A 12277-nucleotide genomic window follows, 5' to 3' on the forward strand; every position below is an offset into this window, starting at 1 on the left:
AAAAAAAAAAAGAAAAAACAACTTTTTAAATAGTAACATTCAAGGGATGCCTGGGTGGCTCAGTTGGTTAAGCGGCTGCCTTCGGCTCAGGTCATAATCCCAGCGTCCTGGGATCGAGTCCCACATTGGGCTCCTTGCTCGGCAGGGAGCCTGCTTCTCCCTCTGCCTCTAGCCTGCCACTCTGTCTGCCTGTGCTTGCGCTCTGTATCTCTCTCTCCTCTCTCTCTCTCTCTAACAAATAAATAAAAATCTTTAAAAAAAAGACTTTATAAAAAAAATAGTAACATTCAAAATAAACCAATAATAATTGAATACAAGTTTTTGGTACAATAGGTCTACTAATGAGAAGGTTGAAATTCTTTTGGAGAGTATGCATTTTGCTTAGTTGGGGTTCAAGTATTATTAGAATCAACTGCAAATGTTCAAGCACTAATGTTGATCTGTAATGAGATCTTATGAATCTCATCTGTCTTTTCTCACAGTAACTACTGTTAAATACTATCAGTCCATGAACATGTGATTCAACTGAGCATATTCATTGCTTGGAAAGCATTTATAGAATTCTACTAGATTCTCCTCTTGACATTTGCTTAACTTTCTAAATGAAGTTTTTATTTATTTTTAAAGTAGTTGCAGGAAAAAAAATTAAAAAATAAAGTAATTGCAGGTTGCCAGGTGACTCAGCGGGTTAAGGTCTGTCTTCAGCACAGGTGATGGCCCAGGATCCTGGAACTGAGTCCCTGCTCAGCAGAGAGACTGCTTCTCTCCCTCTTCCTCTGTCTCCTGCTCCCCCTGCTTGTGTGCACGCTCTCTCTCTCTCTCTCTACCTCTCTCTGTCAAATAAATACATAAAATATTTTTTAAAATATATTTTAAAAAATAAAAAATAATAATCTCTACCCCCAACGTGGGGCTCAAACTCAACTCTGAGATCAAGAGTCACATGCTCCACCAGCCAGGCACCCCTGACCAATTTTTGCTCAAAATACCATAATAAAACATTATCAATACTAAGCCATCAAATTGCTGTGGGGGGGGGGGACAAAGCAAGATATTCAGCTTCTATTTCTCACAAAACAAAAAACAAACAAAAGCCACAGAACTGATGATGGTTGTGTTTGAGAGTGAATGAAGTCAACTACTGACACTAGTAGTTTAATAACCCATGATAAATTTATATATTTTCTACAAAGTACTTTGTACAGTAAATAATCATACACTTTTTCTGAAGATTTATTTATTTGAGAGAGAGAGTGTGTACGCACAAGCACACACGCACCCACACAAGTGTGGGGAGAGGGGCAGAGGGATAGATTCTTCAAGAAGACTCCCCACTGAGCACAGAGCCCAGCATGGCTGGATTTCACAACCCATGAGATCAAGGCCTGAGCCAAAACCAAGAATTGAATGCTCAACCAACTGAGCCACCCAGGCACCCCATGAATAACTGTTCACTTTAAATACATGACATTTTCACAAGACTTGTAAATTTGTTGAACTAAGCCTTTTTTCTGCTGCACATATATTTTTGCCACCATCAGCTGTGACACAGTTTAGCAGATTCCACTTCAGGTTGTGCTGAATTAGTGCTTTCTCAACTTCTTTGAAAACATTTTTACCTGTAATTATTTCATGCAAACTATTCATCAAGGCTAATTCTTCAGTCACTTCAAATTCATCATTGACTTGTCAAAAAAACAACAACTTAACAGTATTGGCAACTGCAGACTCATTAGGAGCCAAGGAAACCTACTTAAAATAATTTGCTTTTGGTTTTTTTGTTTTGTTCATCTCTGTAGCCAATGTGGGGCTTGACCCCACAACTCTGAGATCAAGAGTCATGTACTGGGGGCGCCTGGGTGGCTCAGTGGTTAAGCCGCTGCCTTCGGCTCAGGTCATGATCTCAGGGTCCTGGGATCGAGTCCCGCATCGGGCTCTCTGCTCAGCAGGGAGCCTGCTTCCTCCTCTCTCTCTGCCTGCCTCTCTGCCTACTTGTGATTTCTCTCTGTCAAATAAATAAATAAAATCTTTAAAAAAAAAAAAAAAAAAAAAGAGTCATGTACTGGGGCTCCTGGATTGGCTCAGGCAGTAGTGTCTGCCCTGGGCTCAGGTCATGATCCCAGGGCCTTGGGATCAAGTCCCATGCCACTGGGTTCTCTGCTCAGCTGGGGGTCTGCTTGTCCCTTTCCCCCTGCCCTTCCCCCCTGCTCTCATGCTCTCTCTCTCTCTCAAATAAATAAATAAAATCTTAAAAAAAATAAAAAATCATGGGCTCTTCCAACTGAGCCAGCCAGGTGCCCCTAAAAATAAAATCTTTAAGGAAAAAAAAGACATTCTTAAATTTTAAATTCTTAAATCTACCAAAAGCAGGCTACAATGCATGATCACATAAAATGAACTTTACTTCTTAGCGTCACAAACGTTAGAACACAGAAAGCCCAAAGATGGCTATTACAAGAAATGTACAAAAGAAATTTGCTTTAAAAATAGCAAAAAGTTTTTAAATTGATTTCTCCCCCAAAGTCCAAATAAGTATGGTCTAGGTAACCATCAAAGTAAAGGCTTTTTTCTTTTTTTTTTTTTTTTTTAAGATTTTTATTTATTTATTTATTTGACAGGTAGAGATCACAGGTAGGCAGAGAGGCAGGAGGGAAACAGGCTTCCTGCTGAACAGAGAGCCTGATGTGGGGCTCGATTCCAGGATCCTGAGATCAGGACCTGAGCCGAAGGCGAGGCTTTAACCCACTGAGCCACCCAGGCACCCCACAGAGTAAAGGGTTTATATAGTCTTTCCTTTGATAAGAATAAGGTTTTTTAGGGGTGCCTGGGTGAATCAGTCGGTTAAGCATTGGACTCTTGATTTTGTCTCAGGTCATGATCTCAGGGTCATGAGATCGAGGGCTGTGTCAGGTTCTGTGCTGGGTGTGAAGCCTGCTGAAGACTCTCCCTCTTCCTCTACTACTCTGTCCTCCACCCCCATCCCATACTTTCTCTTTCCAAAAAAAAAAAAAAAAATCATGCAGAACTGTATATCCAAGTGTGTGTGCAAGACACACTCATATGCATCACAAATACAAGCACATACACTCAGAGGGACAGACACACAGCTGAGTTTTTACTGTTCCAGGCACTTCGTATCCACCTTAAGTCTGCCACCTTCCCATTACATTTAATGAATTTCTTCTTTGGAGACGAGACATTTTCTTCAAAGTAGCCTAGTTGACATTTCCTGCTGGGAAATATTGGGCCACTGTGAAGGAAGACCCCTCACTTGCAGGTGCCTTCCCCACTCCCATTTTTTTTTTTTTAAGATTTTATTTATTTGACAGAGAGATCACAAGTAGGCAGAGAGGCAGGCAGAGAAGGGGAAGCAGGCTCCCTGCTGAGCAGAGAGCCCGAAGCGGGGCTTGATCCCAGGACCCTGGGATCATGACCTGAGCCGAAGGCAGAGGCTTTAATCCACTGAGTCACCCAGGCGCCCCAACCCACTCCCATCTTTATTGTATTCTTCCAAACCATGGCTGTGGGTGTCCTGTCCTGGAGGTGAAGTCAGGCTGCTGGAAGCTGTAGTTCTTAATGTCTTTGTACCATCTATCAGTCATCTCCTTTCCTGTCTGATCATAGGAGGCCATTCCAGGTTCTCTCCAAACTGGCTGTGACTGGACTCTGGATTTGAGTATCCTTGGGCTGGCCAGGACTTCTGAATAATGCTGAGCCTCCTGGTTTGTCTTCTTGCAGAGCTTCAGTGTGTGGGGGGTTGGAGGGGGAACACAATGCTGCTGTTGGCACTTGTTGGAGGTCTTCAGGACCTCATTATTAAACTGTTGGGGAGCTGACTTGTCCATGGCCCACTGGGTACTCGCCCCAGCTCCCACTGCTGCTATGCTGTGCTCTCTTGCCTTGTCCTGGGCTTCTGGAGATCAATTCCTATCTTTATAAACCTGCGCAGATGGGCAAATCCAGGTAACTAAAGGAAGTCAACTCTACTGGCGAAAAGAGAATAGTTACTGTTTTCAAGAGCCAAAACACACGAAGGGCCAGGAAAAGGAGTAGAGATTTGGGAGTTAGTTAAGTTTGGGGGTTAGTCAGGGATGTGGTAGAGAAGGAACTCAGAACTCACATAGCCTGCCCAGTGGTCAAGGCACCATGAAAAACTCTATGGCACAGAACAAGGCCTGCCCACAGCCCCAGCACATATACACACAAGATCTAGGGCCCCCTTGCTCTTTAATCTCTGTTGCTCATTTTCCTCCTCAAATTAGTTAATATAGACATGAAATAGAGCCCCAAGTCTCTGTGTACAGCCCATTTTTTCCCTCCATAAACTCTAACCTTGCTTACATTTGTAAGCAATAGCAAATCTGTGTCTTTAGCTCAGGCTGTTCTCATCAGCTTCAGACCCATATGTCCAACAACCTGCTAGATTTCTCTACCTGAAAACTATTCTGGTACCTCAAACTCAACATGTAAAAAGTTAAAACCATTGAAATATGTTAAAATATACATTCAACTTGTTGACTCACTAATTCCTCTTGAGAAAATAAAATTTCCCTCAATGTTTTGTTCTAAAAGATCAGTGTGCTTAGTCATCAAATTATTGTATTTCCTTTGGGCTTAAAGTGAAAAGATTCCCATGAAGTCCTACAGTCTCCTTATTAAATAAAGGAAAGTTAACATTTATTTGTAAAAGCAAAAAACTATAAACAATCTAAATGTTTTGTCCGTAGATTCAACACAATCCTAATGAAAATCCTAGTGGGTAGGTTTGTGTGTGTGAGTGTATGATAAGTGATAATCTGGAGGGGAGGGGAGTGGGAGGGTTGGGGTGTCTGGGTGATTGGGTGATGGACATTAGGGAGGGTATGTGCTATGATGAGGGCTGTGAATTGTGTAAGACTGATGATTCACAGACCTGTACCCCTGAAACAAATAATACATTATATGTTAATTTTTAAAAAGTAATAAGGTGATCTTAAAATTTATATAGAGGGGCACCTGCTTGGCTCCATCTGTAAAGCTTTTAACTCTTGATCTCAGGGTCATGAGTTTGGCCTAAAAAAAATTTAGCTAAATTTTTTTTTTAGCTAAAAAAAAATTGATATGGAAATGGAATGGCCAAGAATAGTTAATATAATCTTACAATCTTGAAATTGGAGGACATGGGCTACCAGATATCAAAATTTATTATAAAATTATAGCTATGAAGAACTCTTATGATGAATACTTATTTTATGAAAAAGGAGATACTGTAGAGCAATGGGGGTAAAGATAGTTTTTTTTTTTTTGACAGAAATCATCCACAACTTGGAAATCCTGCAAAGAAAAGGCAGTAGGGCTAGCCAAAGGTAAACTATCAAGGCAATTTACTTATGCTTAACTCATTATCTACTTATCATTGATTAAAGGCTAAAACTCTGTGAAGTCATGTGTTAACTTACAGATTTTTGTCTGGTAATGATGTAAAGGATTTCTGACTAATAGAAAAGGCTATGGGACACCTGGTTGGCTCAGTCAGAAGAGCATGTGACTCTTGATCTCAGGGTCGGTCATAAATTTGAGCCTTATGTTGCATGTAAAGATTACTGAAATAAAGAAATTTTAAAAGGGGGATGGGCACCTGGTCAGTCAAGTGTCTGAGTCTTGATTTTGGCTCAGATCATGATCTCAGGGTCATGAAATTGAGCCTGACATTGGGCTCTATGCTCTGTAGGGAGTCTGCTTCTTTCCCTCTCCCTCTCCCCCTCCCTACACTTGTGTTTGCATGCACTCTCTCTCTCTTTCTGTGTAAAATAAATAAATAAATATTTTTAAAAAGAAGAAAAGAAAAGGTTATGGTGTTATTATCCTGTAGACATTAACCAGTTTTAACTAACTTTTATCTAACATTCTTTTTTCAAATGCCTATAAGTAACTGTGATGGTTAATTTTACATGTCTGTTTGACTGGGCCACAAAGTACCCAAATATTTGGTTAAACATTATTCTGGGTGGATGTTTCTGGATGAGATTAACATTTGAATAGACTGAGTAAAGCAGATTGCTCTTCCTAATGTAGGTGGTGGGCCTTGTCCAATCAGCTGAAGCCCTCACTAGAACAAAACGGATGATTAGAAGAATATTTCTCTGAATGCCTGGCTGGCTTACTCTGTAAAGCATGTGACTCTTGATCTCAGGGTTGTGAGTCTGAGTTTCATGTTGGGTATAGAGATTAATTAAAAATAAAATCTTTAAAAGAGAAAGAGAGAGGAAATTTCTCTCTGACTGGCCAGTTCTTTAAAGTGGGAGATTGGTCCTTTATCCTACCTTTAGATTCAAACCGAAACATCAGCTCTTCCTGCTGGCTTTCAGATTGGAACCAGACTGCCGGTTTTTTATCAGGCTTTTGGACTGGGCCTGGAACTATACCATCACTTCTTCTGGGTCTCCAGTTTGCCACCTAAAGATCTTGGGACTTGTTAGCCTCCATAATCCTATAAGCCAATTCCTTGTAATAAAATTTCTCTATCTCTACCCCTATTTATGAGTGTGTCTGTGTCTGTATATGCATATGTATGCACATATATATAAACACATGTATATATGCATACACATATAAGTGCATATATATGTGTATTTATATATACACACACACATACATATCACCCCCCACCACAACTCTAATACAATACCCAATTTCCTTGAATGCTCATCAAACATGCTTTACCATCCTCCTTATTCCCTCAATAATGAGTTAAATGGAGACGCCTGGGTGGCTCAGTTGGTTAAGCAGCTGCCTTCGGCTCAGGTCATGATCCCAGTGTCTTGGGATCGAGTCCCACATCGGGCTCCTTGCTCAGCGGGGAGCCTGCTTCTCCCTCTGCCTGCTATTCTGTCTGCCTGTGCTCTCTCTCTCCCCCTCTCTCTCTGGTAAATAAATAAAATCTTTAAAAAAAAATAATGAGTTAAATGAATCTCTGTTATGTTTTCATTCTGTATTTTTATAAGAATCTTGCTTTTAGGGCACCTGGGTGGCTCAGTGGGTTAAGCTGCTGCCTTCGGCTCAGGTCATGATCTCAGGGTCCTGGGATCGAGTACCGCATCGGGCTCTCTGCTCGGCAGGGAGCCTGCTTCCTCCTCTCTCTCTCTCTGCCTGCCTCTCTGCCTACTTGGGATGTCTCTCTGTCAAATAAATAAATAAATAAATAAACAATCTTTAAAAAAAAAAAAAAGAATCTTGCTTTTAACTCTTTGGAAATTGTACTTTACGATGTTTTCAACAAAAAGTGGTGGATCAGGGGTGCTCAACTGATGAAGCATCTGCATTTGGGTGGGGTTGTGATCCAGGGGCCCTGGGATCCAGTACTGCATAGGGCTCCCTGCTCAGTGGGGAGCCTGCTTCTCCCTCTCCCTGCCCCTCCCCCTGCTTGTGCTCTCTCTCTCTCTCTCTCTCTCTCTCTCTTTCTCTCGGACAAATAAATAAATAAATATCTTAAAAAAAAAAAAAAGTGCTGGATAAATTCCATAACCATATGGGGAAAAAAATGAACCTTGACTCCTACCTCACAAGATATACAAAATCTATTGCAGATGACTTATAAAAGGTAAAATAATAAAGCTTCTAGACAATGACATAAGAGAATATATTCATTTCCTTGGAATAGGCAAAGACTTCCTTTTAAAAAAAAAAAAAGAGTATTTAATTTATTTATTTGACAGAGAGAGAGAGATCACAAGTAGGCAGAGAGGCAGGGAGAAGCAGGCTCCCTGATGCGGGGTTCTATCCCAGGACCCTGAGATCATGACCTGAGCAGAAGGCAGAGGCTTAACCCTCTGAACCACCCAGGTGCCCTTCCTTTTTTTTTTTTTTTTTAATGTGGTTTTATTAAACCAGAGGTACAGGATCTGTGGACTAGAAGTACTGCCAGGCAAAAACTTCTTAAACAGGTATAGGGCATTATCCACCAACTATGAAATATATTGAACTATATTAAAACAAGAACTTCTGTTCATTGAAAAACACCACTTAGAAAATAAAAAAGCAAGCTACAGTGGGAAAAGGTATTTGCAATAGATTTCTCTAACAAAAGTAGCAGATCCAGAATATACAAAGAGCTCCTACAAATAGAAAAAAGACAGACAACCAAATAGAAAACTAGGCCGACTTGGCCAGGCAAGTCATGAAAGGTAACCAATAGGCCAATAAAAAAAGGTGCCCAAATTTACTAGATATCAGGGAAATGCAGACTAAGGCCACAGTGAGATACCAGTGCATATACACTAGAATAGCTGAAATTAAAAAGACTGACAACATCAAGAGTTGGCACAAAAGAAACTAGACTTCTCATGTGTTGTGGGCATGTGAACTCTTATAATCTCTTTGAAAAAAATATTGGCAATATCTACTGAAGCTAAACATATACATGCCCTATTACTCAGCAGTTCTACTTCTAAGTATATATCCAATAGAAATACATATACATCAGTCAATAAATTTTTTTTTTTTTTTAATGTAATGGAAGAGGCGCCTGGGTGGCTCAGTGGGCTAAAGCCTCTGCCTTTGGCCCAGGTCATAATCCCAAGGTCCTGGGATCAGGACCAGGACCAGCATCAGGCTCTCTGCTCAGCAGGGAGCCTGCTTCCCTCCTCTCTCTCTGCCTGCCTCTCTCCCTACTTGTGACCTCTGTCTGTCGAATAAATAAATAAAATCTTTTAAAAAAATATAAAGGAAAAATAAATACCAGTTTGGAATAGTGGTTACTTCTGAGAAGAGAACATGAAGAGCAAGTGAGAGAATGGAATGAGATTAGGAAGGAGTACATAAAATCTCAACCTATCTGAAATATTAGTTTCTTTAAGAGAGAATTCAAAGCAAATGTGGTAAAATATTAAGACTTAATAAAGTTCTGTGAGAAAAATGTGGATGTTTGTTATAGTATTCTTTATAACTTTCTCTGTGCTTAAAATATTTCATAAAGAAATCTTTTTTGGGGGCGCCTGGGCTGCTCAGTCATTAAGCATCTGCCTTCAGCTTAGGTCATGATCCTAGTAGGATCGAGTCCCTCAGGAAGAGTCCCTGTTTCTCCCTCTCATACTCCCCCTGCTTGCGTTCCCTCTCTCACTGTGCCTCTCTCTGTCAAATAAATAAATAAAATCTTAAAAAAAGAAATTTTTATTTATTTTCTTTAATTTAATTTTTAAAAAGATTTTATTTATTCACTTGATAGAGATTTTTTTTTTAAGATTTTTATTTATTTATTTGACACAGAGAGATCACAAGTAGGTAGAGAGGCAGGCACAGAGAGAGAGAGGAGGAAGCAGACTCCCTGCTGAGCAGAGAGCCTAATGCGGGACTCGATCCCAGGACCCTGAGATCATGACCTGAGCTGAAGGCAGTGGCTTAACCCACTGAGCCACCCAGGCGCCCTTGAGAGAGATTTAAAGTAAAAACCTGTAATATGAGTAAACAGTATAATGCCAATACTGTGTATATAAACATACCACATACACATACACATACACGTGTGCACACACACACACACACAGATTGACATGATATAATGTGATGAAACTGGACTTGTGTGTGTGTGTGTGTGAGCAGCAAAGCAAGATTTATTGAGTGACAGCAAAGTTATAGCACAAAGCTCCTGGGGAGGGCAGGAACCTGAGAGGGTTGCCACTAGAACTTCTAAATCTCGGGGTTTTTATGGTCTTGTTAGTGGGCTGTTTTAATCTGATTAAACTTTCCTGCACCTGTCATCCCATCAGGTTTTTGTCACCGATCTATCACATGGGAAAGGGTGGAGGGCTCCTTGCAGGGTGGTGTAAAATAGGTGGTTTCCTCTTAGGGCAGGAGCCCCCGTTCCAGCTTGCCTGCCTTCCAACTATCCCTCATCATTCCCTGCCTCTGAAGAGGTAACCCTAACTCCTGTTAGGGAAAAAGGGTGAAAACTAATGGTAGCTACTTCCTGCTGATCAGGAGCTTTGGACCAGGCAGCAGTCACTTTAAATCAAGAGTCATTAAATCAGGAGTCATCCTTTCCTGAACCCATAACCTCAGTCTAATCATGAGAAACACATCAGACAAATCCCACTGAAAGACATTCTATAAAATATCAAATGGCAGGGGTCCTGGGTGGCTTGGTGGGTTGTGCCTCTGCCTTCGGCTCAGGTCATGATCCTAGGAATCCTGGGATCAAGCCCCAAATCGGGCTTTCTGCTCGGCGGGAAGCCTGCTTCCTCCTCTCTCTCTCTCTGCTTCCCTCTCTGCCTACTTGTGATCTCTGCCTGTCAAATAAATAAATAAAATTTTTTAAAAAATCTAATGGTAAAACCATCAAGGTCATCAAAAACCAGGAAGTCTGAGAAAATGTCGTAGCCAAAGAAAAGTTTAAGGAGACATGACAACCAAATGCAATTTGAGATCCTGGATAGGATCCTGGAACAGAGAAAAGGTATAAAGAAGAACTAAGAAAGGGAGGGGTGTCTGGGTTACTCAGTGGGTTAAGCCTCTGTCTTCAGCTCAGATCATGATCTCAGGGTCCTGGGATCACACCCAGCATCAGGCTCTCTGCTCAGCAGGGGGCCTGCTTCCTCTCTCTCTGCCTACTTGTGATCTCTGTCAAATAAATAAATAAAATCTTTTTAAAAAAAGAAGAAGAACTAAGGAAATCTGAATGAGGTATGTACTTTAATTAATGATAATGTATCAATATTGGTTAATTAATTATAACAGATGAACCATAGTAATTTAAATGTTAATAAGAGAAATTGGGTGGTGTACAACGGAAACTCTGAATCGGCTTCATAAATGGTCTATACATCTAAAATTGTTCTAAAATTAATTAAGCTTATTTTTTTGAGTCAAGTAATTTAGTCAAATTCATACAGGTAGTAAATACCCAAACCTAAAGTTCAAAGGCCAACACAAATGATTACAAACCCTATGGTTTTTCCACTACCCCAAACCCTTCCAATTTTACTGTCTGTAGAATTAACGAGGTACTTATATGACAACCTAAACAAGTTCCTTTAGGACAGAGAAAAAATCCTTTTTTTTCTTTGCATACAATTGGTGTCTAGTAAATTATCTTAAGCTAACTACTCACAGAAAGTCCCAGAAACCTAAAGAATCTGCCACTTTCAGAGAACTTCACCAGGTTTGACCGACAGTCTATACCGCCTGCTCTACCGAGAGCCGCGATAGGCCCTGGGCTCTGGGCCCTTCAGTTCTGCAAGGGTCCTGTGCTGCCATCTACAGGTACCTGATACGCGTGGACTTCCCTCTGCTATATCTCGGGAACTAGTAGGGCGAGTGTAAATAGGAGAGAAAACTCAAGCGCTAATTAAATTACAGAACATATGTAACTGTCACATAGGTCATTTGACACTTGTACAAAGCAAGGGCCCTGCTTCTCTCCGGCGATTGCAGACTCTTCTAACTTCGTATTAACACTTAAGCTCCTAAAATTCACAGAATTCCTTTCTGACCCACCTTCTCATAGGTACAGATCTGGCTGTTACTGCCCATCTCCCAGAACTCAGATTCTCCCGTACGGCGTAGGCTGTAGACACTTGCTCAACCTCACAGACTTGAGACACCACCAACCAGATTCTCCCATCTTTACAGACTCCTGAAACTCCTTGCACTACCTTGCAAACCCCAAAGACCTCCCCCATTAAAGCAAATGCGTGCGCTAACCCAGACGTCCCCAGAAAAGGGCTCAAGTTCCGCAGGCAGCTCACACTAACGCGAAAGCCCGGGAGAGCCCCAGTCAGGCTCGGTACCCTCAGGCTAGCGCTTTGATGCCAGGTCCCGCTCCCCCACCCCCAGTCCGATCCCGCCAGCCGAGGCCCGCACCCTGAGGGCCAAGGCCCCGCCCCTCTAGACCTGTCATCACAGAAGCCGCACGTGGCCGGGGTGGGACCTCGGGCGACCTGCAGCCATCACTTTGTCTCCCCCGACATCCATTGGGGCCGCCGCCGCCAATCAGAGCCAGCGGATCCGGGCTGGAGCTCTAGCGCCCGGGTGAGGCGGGCGGGCGAAGGGGCGGGGGTAGGAGGGTCTCTGAGACCGACCAGGGCTCGCGGTGGAAGAGGGCCTGGCTTGGGTTTTGCCAGGCTGGAATCCGAGGGGCGGGTCCCCGCGAAAGGCTGAGGAACCAGAAGAGGGCGGGGATCAGGGAAGGGGCTAGTGACAGACGGATATTCCTGGGGAGGCGCATTGGAGAGAAGGGGCGGAGCCATAGGGCGGAGCCTTGTTACAGGGGAGGAGCCAAAGGAATTAAAGAAACTAGCAAAGG

General features: G+C 42.1%; 1 protein-coding gene and 1 pseudogene across 1 annotated transcript in view; both read right to left on the reverse strand.

Annotated features, from left to right (window-relative positions):
* Positions 1–12237, reverse strand: part of UNC13B (unc-13 homolog B) — a 250768-nt gene extending 238531 nt beyond the window's left edge. Inside the window, exon 1 of the mRNA XM_059411408.1 lies at positions 11866–12237. Coding sequence (XP_059267391.1) covers positions 11866–11872 — 7 coding nt within the window. The 5' untranslated portion in view covers positions 11873–12237. The remainder of the gene's footprint in view (positions 1–11865) is intronic.
* LOC132024914 (Golgi-associated plant pathogenesis-related protein 1-like) lies at positions 3088–3845 on the reverse strand (annotated as a pseudogene).
* Positions 12238–12277: the final 40 nt, after the last annotated feature.

This window comes from Mustela nigripes, chromosome 9 (genome assembly GCF_022355385.1).
Source record: "Mustela nigripes isolate SB6536 chromosome 9, MUSNIG.SB6536, whole genome shotgun sequence".
NCBI lineage: Eukaryota > Metazoa > Chordata > Mammalia > Carnivora > Mustelidae > Mustela > Mustela nigripes.